The following is an 18,891-nucleotide window of genomic DNA, read 5'->3' as shown; positions in this document are numbered from 1 at the left end:
GTCCACAGCTGCAAAGCCCCTTCGGTATTGAGGTGAGTGAAGTCCGTCCAGGAGCCCAATGGCTGTAAAGCAAACCTGGCAGAGTGGGACCCAAGACTCCTGCATATTGCACCGATGGTAGTATCAAGAAGAGAGGGACAGCGGTCAAATGCAGGCAGACGGTGCTGAATACCTGTTCATTTTCTGCTCTTATCCTTGACTATTTTAATCTTGTCTCAGGTTTTAACCGGCACAGAATAATGGAGCCAACCACGGGTTCATCTTCCTCTGTCAGGCCTCAACACAGCGACCACCCCCAGCGACGGCTGCCCTGGCTGTACCTGCACTTTCGTGAATCTAGTTCGCTGTATCACCCAAGAGATCAGAAAAGCACCATATTATTTAGGCTGCAGATTGCAGCGATCTTAGTTCAGAAGTATATCTACAAGAGTGTCTCAAAAGTTCAAAGCTTAATTTATTATCAAAGTATACAACTCTGAAATTGTTCTTCTCCAGAAAGCCAGGAAACCAAGAAAGAAAAGAATGGCAACATATTGGTCAACCACCAGATCCCCCCTCCACTGCACAAAAATGAGAAATGGGAAAGATCAGGCAAAAAAAATATAAAAAACTGTAAGTCTGAAAAAAAGATCCATAGTCCAAATCCATTTCCATATCCAAAAATGCAGAAAACATTGGTAACATTCTCCAGCTCAGTGGCGGGCCACACAGGCTCCTCTCTCCAGCAGCAGAGCGATCTCACCAGCAATCAAAAAGGCAGACAGCCAGTGCTCACCTTCCACGTTATCCTTGATGTTTTGATCTCCCTCGTCACTTTAGTCGGCAAAATGGAGTCAAAAATCGCCACAAGCCTCACGCTCACTGCCTCCCAAAGCGCTGGATCACCCAAACAAGCTCCAAACTGCAAATCACAGGCTCCAACAGTTCCAGAAACATATTCAATATGAAAAACAGACTTAAAAAGAGATTAAAGGAGTGAAATCAATAGTTTGTGGAGTATCCGGAGATGTCAACCATGGGAGCACTGAATGCAGGCGCCACCTTAACCAATATATCTAGTAGTTTTGTAAGCTGTCCATAAAATGTCACCGTTGGTTGCTGATGCCGTCTGGCTATCTTTGAACTTTGATAGCAATATTCCACAGGTGCATATTTGGACAGATGAATGAATTGGTAGAATATACAGGAGTAACGGGATAGTGTTCATGGGTTCATGGACCATTCAGAAAACTGATGGTGGAGAAAAAGAGCTGTTTCTAAATTGTTGATGTGGCTCTTTCCTTTATCTCCTCCCTGATGGTAGTAACAAGAAGAGGGGATGGTGGTAGTTTAGGGTACATTTACAAAAAAAACAGTTCTGATTTTGTACCTTGGTATAAATAGAAATAGTTTTGTGTATCTTAAAATGCATTCTCAGTTGTTTACATCGTAACAGTTTAATGGCTCTGAGGCAGTTTAATTTTGCGTTAAACTCATTTATTTTTCTGTGCAATGATACTTTAATACTTATAAATATATAAAGGATTTGTTTAGCAAAAGTTTAAAAGAAAATTTATGACTTGAAACTCTGTTGGATTATGCTGGCTCACAGCCACTATTTGTGTTTGACTCTGTGCAATTGAGATTGAGAACTTCAAGAGGGGAAATGAAGGAGAAATGTCATTTAAGATGGAAATTGGATTTTGGGCACAATTAAATCCAAAATTGAAACCATTCCCACTTGAAATTACACCACAAAGTGTAAAATTAAAGCTATTGCTAGTCTTATTTATTGATCTGTTCACATGACTTGTGATGTTGTTAAACAGCAATAAACATGACATTCAATAGGAGAACAAAGAGAAGCAAATCAAACCCAAGGAATGGAAAGATAACTGCAAGCAAGAGTAAAGCTATGGAAGTAAAAAATAAATCAGCAGATATTAGAATTCTGAAATAAAATCAGAGAATCTTCTAGTCTAGGTGACACCAAGCTACAACTTGTTCAGGTTTTGGCTCAGACTTGGTTTGCAGTGATTGTTCTAAGTACAGAGATGGGACTTGGGAGTTTAGTTAGGGTTTAGGGACGGGGTGGGGGGGGAAATTGGGTCAGATTACATATTAGGAACAGGGATGTGGCAGAGTTAGGGGTTTGGTTCAGATTTAGGGACAAGGGTGTGAGGTACTTCGGGGTTTGGTTAGAGTTTAGAGACGAGGTGGAGGGGAAATTGGGTCAGATTACATATTAGGAACAGGGATGTGGCAGAGTTAGGGGTTTGGTTCGGATTTAGGGACAAGGGTGTGAGGTACTTTGGGATTTGGTTAGAGTTTAGGGACGAGGTGAAGGGGAAATTGGGTCAGATTACATATTAGGAACAGGGATGTGGCAGAGTTAGGGGTTTGGTTCGGATTTAGGGACAAGGGTGTGAGGTACTTTGGGATTTGGTTAGAGTTTAGGGACGAGGTGGAGGGGAAATTGGGTCAGATTACATATTAGGAACAGGGATGTGGCAGAGTTAGGGGTTTGGTTCGGATTTAGGGACAAGGGTGTGAGGTACTTCGGGGTTTGGTTAGAGTTTAGGGACGAGGTGGAGGGGAAATTGGGTCAGATTACATATTAGGAACAGGGATGTGGCAGAGTTAGGGGTTTGGTTCGGATTTAGGGACAAGGGTGTGAGGTACTTCGGGGTTTGGTTAGAGTTTAGGGACGAGGTGGAGGGGAAATTGGGTCAGATTACATATTAGGAACAGGGATGTGGCAGAGTTAGGGGTTTGGTTCGGATTTAGGGACAAGGGTGTGAGGTACTTTGGGATTTGGTTAGAGTTTAGGGACGAGGTGGAGGGGAAATTGGGTCAGATTACATATTAGGAACAGGGATGTGGCAGAGTTAGGAGTTTGGTTCGGATTTAGGGACAAGGGTGTGAGGTACTTCGGGGTTTGGTTAGAGTTTAGGGACGAGGTGGAGGGGAAATTGGGTCAGATTACATATTAGGAACAGGGATGTGGCAGAGTTAGGGGTTTGGTTCGGATTTAGGGACAAGGGTGTGAGGTACTTCGGGGTTTGGTTAGAGCTTAGAGACGAGGTGGAGGGGAAATTGGGTCAGATTGCAGATTAGGAACAGGGATGTGGCAGAGTTAGGGGTTTGGTTCGGATTTAGGGACAAGGGTGTGGGGTACTTCGGGATTTGGTTAGAGTTTAGAGACGAGGTGGAGGGGAAATTGGGTCAGATTGCAGATTAGGAACAGGGATGTGGCAGAGTTAGGGGTTTGGTTCGGATTTAGGGACAAGGGTGTGGGGTACTTCGGGGTTTGGTTAGAGTTTAGAGATGAGGTGGAGGGGAAATTGGGTCAGATTGCAGATTAGGAACAGGGATGTGGCAGAGTTAGGGGTTTGGTTCGGATTTAGGGACAAGGGTGTGGGGTACTTTGGGGTTTGGTTAGAGTTTAGGGACGAGGTGGAGGGGAAATTGGGTCAGATTGCAGATTAGGAACAGGGATGTGGCAGAGTTAGGGGTTTGGTTCGGATTTAGGGTCAAGGGTGTGGGGTACTTCGGGGTTTGGTTAGAGTTTAGAGACGAGGTGGAGGGGAAATTGGGCCAGATTGCAGATTAGGAACAGGGATGTGGCAGAGTTAGGGGTTTGGTTCAGATTTAGGGACAAGGGTGTGGGGTACTTCGGGGTTTGGTTAGAGCTTAGAGACGAGGGGAGAGGAGTTGGGTTGGATTGCAGTTTTGGGTCGTTTAGGATTTAGTGGTCGTAAGGTATTTGACAAGACTCATTCAGAAAGTCAGGAGGTGTGGGATCCAAGAAGAATTGGCTGTGTTGATACAGAACTGGCTTGCCTACAAAAGGCAGAGGGCAATGGTAGATGGAGTGTACTCTGCCTGGAGTTCAGTGACCAGCTGTGTTCCTCAGGGATCTGTTCTGGGACCCCCCTGCTCTTTTAAGATTTTATAAATAAATTGGGTGAGGAAGTGTAAGGGTGGTTTAGTAAGTTTGCAGATGGCACAATGATTAGTACAGTTGTCGATAATGTGGAAGGTTGCCATAGGTTGCAACTGGATATTGATGGTTTGCAGAGCTGGACTGAGAAAGGGCAGGTGGACTTTAACCCAAAAAAGTGCAATGTGATTCACTTTAGAAGATCAGATTTGAAGGCAGAATAAAGGGTTAATGGCAGAATTCTTAGCAATATAGAGGAACAGAAGGACCGTGGGGCCTATGTTCATAGATCCCTCAAAGTTGCCAAGCAAGCTGATAGGCTTGTTCAGAATTTGTATGGTGTATTGGCCTTCATTAGTCAGGGGATTGAGTTAAAGAGTCAAGAGGTAATGTTGCAGCTTTATGAATCTCTGGTTAGACCACTCTTGGAGTATTGTGTTCAGTTCTGGTTGCCTCAATATAGGAAGGATGTGGAAGCTTTAAAGAGGGTGCAGAAGAGATTTACCAGGATGCTGCCTGGACTAGAGAGCCTGTCTTATAAGGATAGGTTGAGTTAGCTTGGGCTTTTCTCTTTGGAGCGAAGAAGGATGAGATGTGACTTGATAAAGGTGTACAAGATGATAAAAGGCTCATCCAGTGGCCCTTCCCCAGGATGGAATTGGCTAATACAAAGGGACATAATTTTAAGGTATTGGAGAAAAGTATAGGTGGGATGTCAGAGGTAGATATTTCTACGTGGTGAGTGTGGAATGCTCCACCAGGGCTGGTAGTAGAGGGAGATACATTAGGGATATTTAGGAGACTTTTAGGCAGGCACAGAACTAAAAGAAAAGTGGCAGACTGTAAGATAGAAAAAATCGATTGATCTTGGACTAGTTTATGAGGTTGGCACATCATGGGCTGAAGGCTGTAATGTTCCATATTCTATGTGAACTTGTGGAGCCACTTCCTTCACTGGCACTCCCTCATGGCTGAGAGTGGCTAGCATCTACTCCTTCCAAGGTGGCAGGATATAAGACCTCAGTGGGATAACACAGGAGCACGACATGAATATGCCATTGTGTCCACCTCTCTTGGCTCATTACAGAGATGTAATAAGCTTGAGTTGTGAGCAGCCATGCAAGTGTAATTCTGCAGGTAGACAATTGCTGCTTTGTCACCAACATCCAACCAAAAATGTAAAGCAGGAGAAACTGTGGAACTATTTGAAATGAATATAAAAGGGAATTGTTGGCAAATAATTGGTCGGTTGATAAAATGTTAATTAACGTGCCAACTTCATTCTTTATTTTTTGGATTCTCTTGTGTCTTTGCCTATAGATGCAAAGATAATAAGATGGAAATTAAAAATGAAAGGAAGGAAACAGTAATTTATAATGAAACAATGGAGAATCAAATTGGAAGATTTGGGCTTGACTGAGCTGTATTTGGATTTGATAGAAAGCTTATTATCATATTTACCATCTGAGGATTCTTGATGTTCCTGGACAAACTTTCACTCAAACGGTACTTTTGATGGACCTGTGGCCCAGATTTAATATTGGAGCTTCTTTGTTAAAATATGTGCACCTGCAGACCATGTAAGAGCTCTTGTTCTCAGGCAGCAACAGCTGAATAACCTGCACTGTCTGCACTTCCAAATCAGCAGTTCTGATAAACAATTGGTTACTAATGAACCCTGAGAGAAAATATTTTGAGAATTCAAGATCCCTTTTAATAATAGGGATTTTATTTTCTGTATAGTAAGGAAGGCAAATGCAATGTTAGCATTCATTTTGAAAGCACTATGTCAATGGATATGCAATGATGTCATGCTGAGGCTTTATAAAGCAATGGTCAGACAACATTTAGGATTTCGTGAGTAGTTTCAGATCCCATAAGAAAGAATGCGCTGGCACTGGAGAGAGTCCAGTGGCAGTTTATGAGAATGATCCCCAGGAATGAAAGGGTTAACGTGTGAGGAGCGTTCAATGGCGTTGGACCTGTACTTGCTGTAGTTTAGAAGAATGAAGGGGAATCTCATTGAAAGCTACCAAATATTGAATGCTCTGCCAAGAGTGGACATGAAGAGGATGTCTCCTATAGTGAGGGTGTCTTGGACCAGAGGCACAGACTCAGAATAGGACAGACATGAGGAAGAATTTATTTAGACAGAGGATGACAAATCAGTGGAATTCATTGCCACAGACAGCTGTTCAGGCAAAGGCATTGTGTATATTTAACCAACATTTAACAGGTTCTTGATTAGTGGAAATCCATGCAGTCACAGGGAGAATATACAAACTACTTACAGACAGCAGCAGGAACCAAACCCCATTCAGCAGCATCCATTATTAAGGACCTCAAGCACCCAGGGCATGCCCTTTTCTCACTGTTACCACCAGGTAGGAGGTACAGAAGCTTGAAGGCACACACTCAGCAATTCAGGAACAGTTCATCCCCTCTGCCATCCGATTCCTAAATGAAGATTGAATCTTTGGACACTACCTCACGTTCTTTTTAAAATGTAGTATTTCATTTTTTGCACCTTTCTTAATCTATTAGATATATGTAATTGATTTACTTGTTTTTTTTCTTTTTTTTCTCTGCTAGATTATGTATTGCATTGAACTGCTGCTGCTAAGTTAACAAATTTCACATCACATGCAGGTGATAATAAACCTGATTCTGATTCTGATTTGTACATTGGCGCTGTAAGGCAATGCGCTAACTGCTAATCTTCTGTACTCCCCCATAGAATAGCTTCTGTTTTGAAATATGATGAAACATGGAACAGTCAAGCACAAGAACAGGCCCTTCAGCCCATTATGTTGTGCCAAGTAAATTAAATTAGTAATCAAATGCCCAACTTAACTCACCCCTTCTGCCTACACCATATCCATATCCCTCCATTTCCTGTTGAATCATGTGCCTGTCTAAGAGCCTCTTGAATGCCCGCCCCTATGATATCCACCTCCACCACCAACCAAGGTAGTGCATTCCAGGCACCCACCACAATGTGTAAGACACATGCCCCCACATCTCTTTTGATTGTATAATTGCAATATTTTTTCTGTTTCATATAAAACTACTAGCCATCTGCCACTCTCAAACATGTGCCATCTTTGGATTGGCATCAAATGAACGCTTGCTTGTTTTGCAACACGAGTGAATCTGCAGATGCTAGAAATAAATAAAAGCACAAAATGCTGGCAGAACTCAGCAGGCCAGACAGCATCTATGGAAGGAGGTAGTGACGATGTTTCGGGCCGAAACCCCACTTGCTTGTTTTGTGTCACTTATTGATCTAGTCAATTAGAGTACCAATCACCAAGCATCCATATACATGATCCCATTCTTCCTCTGGACTCTATGGGAATTTACCCCACCACTGCCGTATGTGCACACATCACAATTTTCTTACATTGTAATGACAATATCAGCAAGACCAAGGAACCGATTGTGAATTCAGGAAGGGAAAGTCAGAAAAACACATACCAGAGGGGTCAGTGGTGGAACGAGTGGAGAACAGAATCAAGTTCCTGGGTGTCAGCATCTCCTGGGCCCAACACATTGGAATAATCACAAAGAAGGCACAATGGCAGCTATAATTCATTAGGAGTTTGAGGAGCTTTGATATACCACTAAGCACTCAGATGTGTGGTGGAGAGCATGCTGATGGGTTGCATCATTGTCTGGTGTAAGTGGCTCTAAATGCAGAATCAAATGACACTGCTGAGGGATGTTAACTTAGCCAGCTCTATCGTGGACACGAGCCTCCCAACCATCAAGAGCATCTTCAAAAGGTGATGCCTCAAAAGACCTCACAATACAGGACATGCCCTCTTCTCATCGCTACCATCAGGGAAGAGGTATAGGAGCATGAAGACCCACACTCAACATTTTAGGGATGGCTCCTTCCCCTCTGTCATCAGATTTCTGAACGGTCTATGAACCGATGAACGCTGCCTCACTATTTTGCTCTGTTTTTGTACTTATTCATTTTTTGTATTCCTTATTATAACTCGTTGTAAATTTTATCCATTGCACCGTACTGCTGCCGCAAAATATCAAATTTCATGACATATGTCAGTGCTAATAAACCAGATTCTGATTCTGTTGCTGACAACCAAGCCTTGGGCCAACACTTACTACTTTTTATATGATGGAAACTTCCTCTTTGATAATAACAACATCCATCACTAGCTCCATTTTACTGGTACAGCTTTCAACCACTTGAGGACAATTGTAATAGAAGACTGAGAACTTGGATCTGACACTAAGCTAATAGCCTGTCACGTAACAATGACCTCTGCTCGGCTGTTTGAGCTGCAGATGTGGATAACTTAGAGCAGGCATCTAAAGGCACAGATAATGTATCATTCTTGCTGTCTCTGCAAAATCCTCCAGATCTGTGTCCATAAACCAACATCAGTATCCTGTCTCAGGCCAACCATGCCCCAGCAACAAGCTTCTAATTATACTCGTGACAGGACATATTCTGCCTCACAACACAAGTGTCCAAAAAGCACTGAGCACAGACACTGCCAGCATTTCCCCCTATATCCTCAAAGCCTCCCTGCAAAAATTGTAATATCCTCATGGATTTATTAGAATCCCACAGCCAGTTAAACTGGCAAAAAGCATCCCAGGATGCTCCTAGTGATAAAACCAAGTAAAAACCAAGCAAAATGTCAAAGTAAATTTATTATCAAAGTATGTGATACTAACTTGAGATTTGTAGTTTATTAATTTAGAGATGGCACAGAATAAGCCTTTCCAGCCTTCCGAGCCACGCCAGCCAGCAGCCAGACAACCCCTGATATAACCTAAATCAAATCAAGGGACAATTTACTAATTGACCTACTACCCAGTAGGTCTTTGAACTGTGGGAGGAAACTGGATAAAACCCATTCATTCTATGGGGAGGACAGACAGACTCCTTACAGGGATTCCAGGACTGACATCCATACTCTGATGCCCAAGCTATAAGAGTGTCACGCTAACTGCTATGCTACCGTTTCATGTTGCAAACACTTACAGGAAAATAAAGAAATGCAGATGAATTCATGGAAAATTATACAGAAACAAAGACTGACAAGCAACCAGTGTGCAAAAAAAAGACCCTTCATTCAGTTTGTGCAGCTCTCGATTTCCAGCCTCTGCAGAAGCTCTTGAGTGCAATCACTCAGTAATGGTGTGCAATGTGTACTGACAGAAATTTATCAATATACTACTGCTCTAGATCCATGCCATGCCCTATTACAATTGAGCAGGAGGTACAGAAGTGTGAGATTCCACACCACCAAGTTCAGGAACAGTTACTATCCTATGGCCATTAGGCTCCTGAACCAGCACGGATAATTTCACTCACCAGTATTCTGAACTGATTCCACAACATACAGAGTCACTTTCTTTACAACTCATAATCTCAGTGATGCACCATCAATAACTCTCCAAGATGTGAGGCGAGATATTGGCTTTTATTGACTGGAAGAAAGAACAAGCAATAATTGACCACCATTCTATATCCTGGAGACTGAGGGCAGGGCTCAGGCCTCAATTGCCTTTATACCGGGGTCCGTGGGAGGAACCACGGTCAGTGGGAGGAGCCACAGGAGCAGTCTGCGGGGTGGGGGGGGGGGGGGTGTCCAGACAGGTATATGTAGTTCACTACACTCAGTATTTATTTTTATTTGCACAGTTTGTCTTCTTTTGCATGTTGATTGTTTGATCATCTTTGTTAATGTATTGTTTTTCATAAATTTTTATTGTATTTTTTCCTATAAATGCCTGCAAGAAATTGAATCTCAAGGTAGTACATGGTGACATACAATGTACATACTTTGATAGTAATTGTAGAACTAGGCAATATTTGAGTAATATGACAAATACATTGTTTGATAAAGCTTTCTTTGTTTACACAATTCATTATGGGTAATATGTGAAGGTAGTTGAATGACATATGTCATTATGCCACCATGTCATTAGAACACACTTCACTGATGTAAAACACAACTAAAAGTAGGCACATTCTTCCTCGCTCTGTGTTTTTCTTTCAATTAGTTTTATGTTTTGAAGTTACAAAACATAACACAGGTGAGGGGAACGAAAAGGATGAGAGAGGAACCAAAATGGGGACTGGAAAAAGAAGGAAGTCTACATAATTGTAGTGTTAATGTTTCATTCTTTCATCGGTTTCAAGATGATTGTGAAAAAGGATAGGTCTGGCCCTCCAGTTGAGATTCTCAATTGGAGAAAGGCCGATTCTGATGGCATCTGAAATGATCTGACAAGTGTGGATTGTGAAGCATATCATGAAATGCATCATTTAGCATCCATAACCAGAACAGTCTGCAGATGTGCTGGGGGCAACCTGAAAGTGTTGCCATGCTTCCGACGCCAACATAACATTTAGCTCACGGACAGCACGCTGGAGGAACTTAGCACGTTGGGCAGCATCCATGGAAACGAGGCGCTGCCCGACCTGCTGAGTTCCTCCAGCGTGTTATACGTGTTGCTTTGACCACAGCATCTGCAGCGTACTTTGTGTTGACATTTAGCTCAATATCATAGAGGTTAGCACAACGCTTTACAGTACCAGTGACCACAGTTCCATTTCCTTGCTGCCTGTAAGGAGTTTGTGCGTTTTCCCTGTGACAGCGTGGGTTTCCCCCAAGTACTTTGGTTTTCTCCTACAGTACAAAGACTTACCAGTTGGTAGGTTAATTGGTCATTGTAAATTGTGCTGTGATTAGGCTGGGATTAAAGCAGGGGATTGCTGGGCAGCATGGCTCGAATGCCCGGAAGGGCCTATCCCATGTTGTATCTCAGTAATCAATAACAATAATAATAACGTGCTCACAGCTCACACCCTAATCTGTGGAATATGAGAATTGAATCACGATTGCTTACACTGCAAGACATTATGCTAACCACTAGCTAAGCCCACATCCCTCTCCCCAAAGTCAAAATGACCAGTTGTTTTTTTTTCTGTGGATATTGAGGTAGTCAGGCTAATATTTTTGTTTTAAATCATATTCCTGTGATACATTTCAGAATAATATATAGGTTGGTGTGTTAACAAAATGCTGCCCATGCATTTAACATAGTGGACAAAGGAAAGGAGGTGGGACCAGCATGTTTTCAGCTCTTTTGGCAGCGGAATTATTCATCAGTGCTTAAAGGGGGAGTGAAAGGATTTTATGATGCTCTATTTTCTTGTACAGTGCTGTCAATACTCAAGTTACTGACGGCATTTCACATGTTAAATGGTTTGGCACAGAGTAGATGGGCTGAAGGGCCTGTTTCTGTGCTGTACTTTTCTATGTTGCAACATTAATGCATCAGCTGCTGCTAAAGGTCCTAAGCTGGATAAGGCACCTGACCAGATGGACTACATCCCAGTGTCCTGAGAAAGGTTGCTGAAGAGATAACGGGTGCATTGATCAGGATCTTTTAACAATCACTTGATTCTGGCATGGTCTCAGAGGACTGGAAGATTGCAAAGAGCACTCCAATCTTTAAGGAGGGAGGAAGACCAGAGAGAGGAAACCTTAGGCCTGTTAGCCGAAACTTTGTGGTTGGGATCATGTTGGAGTCTATTATTAAGGATGAGGTTTCAGGGTACTTGGAGACTAATGATAAAATAAGTCAAAGTCAGCATGGTTTCTGTAAAGGGATCTTGCCTGGCAAATCTGTTAGAGTTCTTCGAGGAAGTAACAAGCAGGGTGGACAAAGGAGAGGCAGTGGATGCAATTTACTTAGATTTTCAGAAGGTGTTTGATAAGGTGCCTCTCGTGAGGCTACTCAACAAGATAAAATCCTGAGGCATTACAGGAAAGATACTGGTATGCACAGAGGAATGACTCACAGGCAAGTGAGAATAAATGGGACCTTTTCTGGTTGGCTGCCAGTGACTGGTGGTGTTCCTCAGGGGTCAGTATTGGGACCATTCCTTTTCATAAGTAAATTTATCAAAGTACATTTATGTCCCTGTATACTACATTGAGATTCGTTTTCTTTTAGATATTCACAGATATTCACAAAGAAATACAATAGACTCAATTAAAAGCTACACACAAAGACAGCCAACTAACCAACCTACGAAAGAAAACAAACTCTGCCAGTACAAAAGTAGATTCAACATTCATGTACATTTAATATCAAAGAACGTATCATACAACCTTGAGATTTGCTTGCACAGAGGTAGCCACAAAGCAAGAAACCCAAGGCAAAATAACCCAATTAAAGAAAAAGAATAAAAATAAAAATAGAAGATTGCACACCCTTGATGTGCAAGAGAAAGAAAAAATACAAATAGTACAAACAATTGAAGCAAGCAACAACATTCCTAGCCAAAACTGAGTCCTGAGATGTGAAGCCTGGAGCAGCCCAGAGTAGGCCCAAAGCCTCACTTATCAGTTCATCATATTAGTGGGCACAGAGCACAGCAGCCAGGACCGCCTTCAGAGCCTTGGCATCATGGAGATGACCATCGCGAAGAACAAGCAACATCTGCTCTCATCCCGACCAACACCCTGTCTTTTCAGTCTGTCTGGGCTGGCATTTAATTTGACCAGACAACAGAACAGCAAAAGACTCCGGCACCTCGGAGAGAGGAGTGACCATGGTGGAGGGTGAGTGAAATCGACTCTAGCCTCTGATCTGGGTGGGGGTTTAAATCGTGTAAACAGCCTCGCACTAGGACTAAAGCACCGCTGCTGAGAAATGGCTCTGGGCTTAGACCCCGCTGCCTGGCGACTCAGCCCGAAACCACTCCTAAGCTATTCAAATCAGCTTGGCACCCAGAGCAGTCCAACCTCACACCCAGGCCAGTTATACAGACACTGAATCTCCTCTGCCTGGGCCCCGACTTCTTTCAGTGCCCAGAGCAATCCAATCTCACTCACGGGCTAGCTGTATGGGTATCGGAACTTCACCTGCAACAACGATGCAACACACCACCTCGGCTGATCCCCCGAACTCACCTCGCCATTGCTCGCCTCTTCACTGTTCACAACAATACTCTAACATGATTTATCTCAGAAAAAGGTATTTTTTGTAACACACACAAAATGCCGGAGGAACTCAGCAGGCCAAGCAGCATCAATGGAAAAAGGTACAGTCAACATTTCAGGCCGAAACCGTTCAGCAGGACCTGAAATGTTGACTATACTTTTTTCCGTAGATGCTGCCTGACCTGCTGAGTTCCTCCGGCATGTTGTGTGTGTTGCTTGGATTTCCAGCATCTGCAGATTTTCTTGTGGATGGTATTTTTAGTGATGTTTTTATTCAGATTTCTTCTTGAACACATTCATATGTGCCATCTTAACCGGAAGTAATATAAATAATTAAGTAAAACGTACTGTTGGTGTTACATGTACATGAAACCATCGAACCATACAGTGAAGAGTGTCATTTGTGTCAATGAAGACTCGGTCTTGAGGGTGTGCTGGGAGCAGCCAGAAGGGTTGTCATGCTTCTGGCAATAACATGTCATGCCTACAGCTTACTAGCTTTCAGTAACCCGTAAGTCCCTGGAATGGGAGAGGAAATTAAATCATGGAGAGAATGTACAAAATCCATACGGACTGCAGTTGGAATAGAACCCTGATCATTGGCACTGTAAAGCATTGTGCTAACCACCACACTGCCAGGCCGTGCTCTGCCAAGATGGTGGTTGTAAAACTTGGAAAAGGAACAGTAGATCAAATGGCCGGAATCTAAAATGTGCAACTGATGGGAATAGCAGCATCTGATTCCTATAGACTTCATAAAGAAAAGTAGTCTGTCAGGTTTGTGCACTCATTTGCCAAAATAACTGTAGCAAACCAGTGCTTCACAGCAGACCCTAGAGTTTGACTGGCTGCTAAAAAAAATAAAAGACCAATCACTATGTTCATCTCACATATTCCCGGACAGAACCAGCAGTGTGCAAGAATCTATAATAAGTAAAAGATGTGAAAATTAGACTGGGTCATTTAGAATTTATTCTGTCTGCAAAGAATACCTTTTGAATGTACTGATAAAATGTGACATTGTTTTTTCGTTATTCAGGAGAGTGATTAAAATAATTAAATATTGATCAGAGTTCCAGGTACAAATATGTAAATATTTGTACATCCCTTGTGGTCTAAAGCTACTTTACTGTGAGGACGGTAAATGCAAGCAGGCTTTTTACATTGATGTTGGGTGAGACTAGAACAAGAGGTCATATGTGAAGGCTGAAAGGAGAAATATTTAATGGGAATGAGGGGGAATGTTTTCCCTCAGAAGGTGGTGAGAGTGTAGAACAACCTGCCGGTGGATGTAGTGGATGTGGGTTCAATTGTACCATTTAACAGGTTTGTGGGTGAGGGGGGTATGGGGAGCTACAGTCCAGGCGCAGGTCAATGGGGCTAGACAGTAACAGATGGGCTGAAGGGTGTGTCTGTATGCCGTGGTGCACTGAAACTATCTGCCTTATGGTTATTTCTCCTTAGTAATAAAAGGAAGAATTATAGGGCCAGCAGGCGCAAAAACAGGTCCTTACTCAAAGCCAACACCTCCAACCACCACCACTGTATAATTTCCTGTCAGTCACCATGTCTCCTTATTTACAGATGCTTCTGCATCACTGTGTCACTTTATGGCCATACGATCTGTACAATCTATATATATATATAAATAACAGCTAATTTAACGTATACAAACAGTTGCTCATACATTGTGTTTATAGGATTGATTTTATATTTATTATGTTTTTGTGCTAATTGTTTATTATGCTGCAGTAGATTAGGAGTAATAATAATTTTGTTCTCCTTTCCACTTGTGTACTGGAGTGACAATAAACAATCTTGAATTTTGAATCAATCTTTCTATCTTTCTTCCAGATAGAGTTTTTTTAAAGTAATGGATTTCTCTACCAGTGTAAAGATCAGAGGTAATTCATGCTTTTGGATAACTAACTTGAGAGCCGTTTGGGTCCTTTCAAAAGGAAATGCCCTGGTGGCCAAGCAAAAGTCAGATTACAGCTCCCGTGTGACCCATGATATCTTGTGGGTCACTGCAATCCTTGACAGAGAGGCCATGAATCTCCTGCGCTGTGGTGCTGAAGCTATTTTTGTACCTATCCCTCAAGTGGATAATAGACATTAGGTATCTGAATGGTATAGAGAAGTTAGTTTTGACACTGTGGCATCTTGTGTTTGAAAGGAGCTCAGTTAGAATGTAATCTCTTACAAGATAACTGCCACTAGCTAATTTAGGAAAGGATGCCTTTAACAAAGGGTCTTTAGATTTTCCCCTGGTCACAGTGCAATTCAGGGTGGCATTTTCTTTTCTAGTCTGTAATCTCTTTCCTTTTGCTCCCCTAATATCTTCTTTTTATTGCTTTACAAACCTTGTCATCCATTGAAGTTAACACGGTTCTATAAATCTTATTGTTTTATCCTGAAATCAGACCCAGCGTAACAAGGCAATGTTGATGTCTTTAAGGTTACAATAAGAGTGTTCACGAAGGAACTGGGTCTATATATAGGCTGCCTTGAGAAACAATTTGTCTTGACCCAGCTCTGTGTTAGTTTTAAACCACTCAAAGGTACAGATTAAATTTACTTGATTCTTTCCAAAAAGTCGATTAAGCAGGATTTTTGTTTTTAAAAGGTCTGGTCAGGATTCTCTTTAATTTTACTTCAAAATTAAATTCATTTTAAAAATCAAACATTGGCCTATAATGTTGAGCCGATATTAATGCCAATTTATATTAAAGTTCAAAGTTCGAAGCAAATTTATTATAAAATCAAATCTATTTCACACATGTACAGAACTTTGTACATATACAGTACCTATAAAAGTATTCCCTCCCCAGACGTTTTCATGCTTTATTGTTTTACATTAAATGGATTTAATTTGTTTTTTTACGCTGATCAACAGAAAACAACTCTTCTATGTAAAAGTGAAAACAGATCTCTACAAAGTGATCTAAATTACATACAAATATAAACACAAAATAATTGATTGCTTAAGTATTCACCCCCCTCCCCCGTCATCACTACCAAGTCATCACTACTGCAGCCAATTGGTTTTAGAAGTCATATAATTAGTGAAATGGAGATCTGTTTTGGAGACCTGTGTGCAGTCAAGGTGTTTCAATTAATTGTAGTAAAAATAAACCTGTATCTGGAAGGTCCAACTGCTGATGAGTCAGTATCCTGGCAAAAACTACACCATGAAGACAAAAGAACACTCAAAATCCACAAAAGGGTTATTGAAAAACACGTCACAAGAATATTTCCAATTTACTGAATATCTCCTGGAGTACAGTTAAGTCAGTCATCAAGAAATGGAACGAAAGTGGCTCAACTGTAAATCTGCCTGGACCAGGCTGTCCTCAAAAACTGAGTAACCATGCAAGAAGGGGACTAGTGAGGGAGGCCACCAAGAGACCTATGACAGCTCTGGAGGAGTTACAAGCTTCAGTGGCTGAGGTGGGAGAGACTGAACATACAACAACTGTTGCCCAGGTGCTTCACCAGTAGCAGCTTTATGGAAGAGTGGCAAAGAGAAAGCCTCTGTTGAAAAAAAAACTCCCATGAAATCTTGGCCATGATGTCAAACACCACACATCATCAAAAACACACCATCCCTATTGTGAAGCATGATGGTGGCTGTATCATGCTGTGAGGATGCTTCACTGCAGCAGACCCTGGAAATCTTGTGAAGGTAGAAGGTAAAATGAATGCAGCAAAACACAGGGAAATCCTGGAGGAAAACCTGATGCATTCTGCAAGAGAGCTGTGACTTGGGCGAAGGTGTATTTTCCAGCAAGACAATGACCCCAAGCAATGGCTTAAAAACAACAAAGTTAATGTCTTGGAGTGGCTAGGTCAGAGTGCAGACCTCAAAATGATTGATAATTTCTGGCTGCACTTGAAAAAGGCTGTTTACTCATGATCCCCATGCAATCTGGCAGAGCTTGAGCAGTTTTTAATAAGAATGGGGAAAAACTGCAGTGTCCAGATGTGCAAAGCTGATAGAGACGTATCCATAGACTCAAGGCTGTAATTGCTGCCAAAGGTGCATCCACTGAATACTGACTTGAAAGGGGTGAATACTTATGAAATCAATTACTTTGTGTTTTATATTTGTAATTAATTTAGATCACTTAGTAGAGATTTGTTTTCACTTTGACGCAAGAGTCTTTTTCTGTTGATCAGTGTCAATAAAGCCAAATTAAATCCACTGTGATTCAATGTTGTAAAACAATAAAACATGAACACTTCCAAGTGGGATGAATACATTTTACAGGCACCTTGTGTAACTAACTACTACCCTGATTTCTTGCAGGAATTCACAGTTAGAACTAAGAAATACTATGGAATTAATGAAAAACGACACACAAACAAAAGGTGACAAGCAACCAATGCGGCAAAAACAAACTGAGTAAATCCAGAAAAAATTAATACTGAGAACATGAGTTGTAATGTCTCTGAAAGTGAGGCCTTAGGTTGTGTCTAGTGATGAGTTCAGTGTTCAGTGAGTAAAGTTATCCACGCTGGTTCTGGAGCCTGATGATTGTAAGGTAATAACTGTTCCTTGAACCACCAGGCCCTTTCCCCATGCTTCATCGATGTCCCTCCATTCCCTTCATATTTATATGTTCATCTAAAAGCCTCTTAAGCTCCACCAAACTGCCTGATTCCACAACTACCCCTGGTAATCCATTCCAGGCATCTATCACTCTCTCTGTTAAAATAGACTTATCAAACTGAAAATTACATGGTCAGTTTTAAAGTGTTATTTAGTAGAAGTATCATATTGTAGTGTTGTATTAGAGCAGGAGTTCCCAACCATTTTATACCATGGACCTCAGGTTGGAAATTGCTGTATTAGGGTAAAAAAAACCTTCCCTTTCTCCCCACTATCTATATATAAGTAAGACGAAAGAGCTGATTGTGGACTTCAGGGAGGGTAAGACAAAGGAACACATTCCAATCCTCATGGAGGGATCAGAAGTGGAGAGAGTGAGCAGTTTCAAGCTCCTGGGTGTCAAGATCTCTGAGGACCTAACCTGGTCCCAACATATCAATGTAGTTATAAAGAAGGCAGGACAGCAAATATACTTCATTAGGAGTCTGAAGAGATTTGGTATGTCAACAAATATGCTCAGAAACTTCTGCAGATATACCATGGAGAGCATTCTGACAGGCTGCATCACTGTCTGGTATGGGGGTGGTGGGGGCTACCACACAGGACCAAAAGAAACTGTAAGGAGTTGTAAATTTAGTCGGCTCCATCTTGGGTACGAGCTTACAAAGTACCCAGGACATCTTTAGGGAGAGGTGTCTCAGAAAGGCAGCATCCATTAATAAGGACTTCCCAGTACCCGAGGCATGCCCTTTTCTCACTGTTACCATCAGGTAGGAGATACAGAAGCCTGAAGGTACATCTCAGCGATTCAGGAACAACTTCTTCCCCTCTGCCATCCGATTCCTAAATGGACATTGAACCCATGAATAGATATTATTTCTGTTTTTGCACAATTTTTCATATTCAATATACGTATAGTGTAATTTATTTATTTATTTATTTCTTCTTCTTCTTCTTCTCCTTCTTCTTCTTCTTCTTCTTCTTCTTCTTCTTCTTCTTCTTCTTCTTCTTCTTCTTCTTCTTCTTCTTCTTCTTCTTCTTCTTCTTCTTCTTCTTCTTCTTCTTCTATATTATGTTTTGCATTGAACTGCTGCTGCTAAGTTAACAAATTTCATGACATTTGCCAGTGATAATAAACCTGATTCTGATTCTGATCAGCTCATCACTGAGGAATTCCCAGTTTTTGAAACTTTAACAAATGGAGAAATGTGCTTTCTTTTGATTTCCCCACGCCCACAAGCTTTAACGAATTCGGGGAACTTGCTTCCTTAAGGGTGGTTGCATCTGAGTATTTTTAAGGCAGATGCTTATTGAGTTAAGTGATGAAAGGTTACAATTGGCAGAGAGCAATGCCATGA

At 41.7% G+C, this 18,891-nt stretch overlaps 1 protein-coding gene and 1 long non-coding RNA gene across 5 annotated transcripts in view; one reads left to right on the top strand and one right to left on the bottom strand.

Moving 5' to 3' along the window:
* xrcc4 (X-ray repair complementing defective repair in Chinese hamster cells 4) overlaps window positions 1-18,891 on the top strand; it is a 388,378-nt gene that overhangs the window by 248,343 nt on the left and 121,144 nt on the right. Inside the window, exon 8 of one of the 4 annotated variants that reach the window (XM_059969363.1) lies at window positions 220-1,479. The exons of 2 other annotated variants lie outside the window; for them this stretch is intronic. In XM_059969363.1, the coding sequence (XP_059825346.1) occupies window positions 220-479 (260 nt within the window). In that variant the 3' untranslated portion in view covers window positions 480-1,479. Of the gene's footprint in view, window positions 1-219; window positions 1,480-18,891 lie in introns of those variants that run through there. One more of the 4 variants, XM_059969365.1, reaches the window with a different exon arrangement.
* LOC132393924 (uncharacterized) overlaps window positions 1-18,891 on the bottom strand; it is a 73,876-nt gene that overhangs the window by 53,884 nt on the left and 1,101 nt on the right. The gene's annotated exons all lie outside the window — the stretch shown is intronic.

The sequence above is a fragment of the Hypanus sabinus genome, chromosome 5, assembly GCF_030144855.1.
Source record: "Hypanus sabinus isolate sHypSab1 chromosome 5, sHypSab1.hap1, whole genome shotgun sequence".
NCBI classification, from domain to species: domain Eukaryota; kingdom Metazoa; phylum Chordata; class Chondrichthyes; order Myliobatiformes; family Dasyatidae; genus Hypanus; species Hypanus sabinus.
Note: the sequence above shows the minus strand (reverse complement) of the source record. Positions and strands in the feature narration are given on the sequence as shown.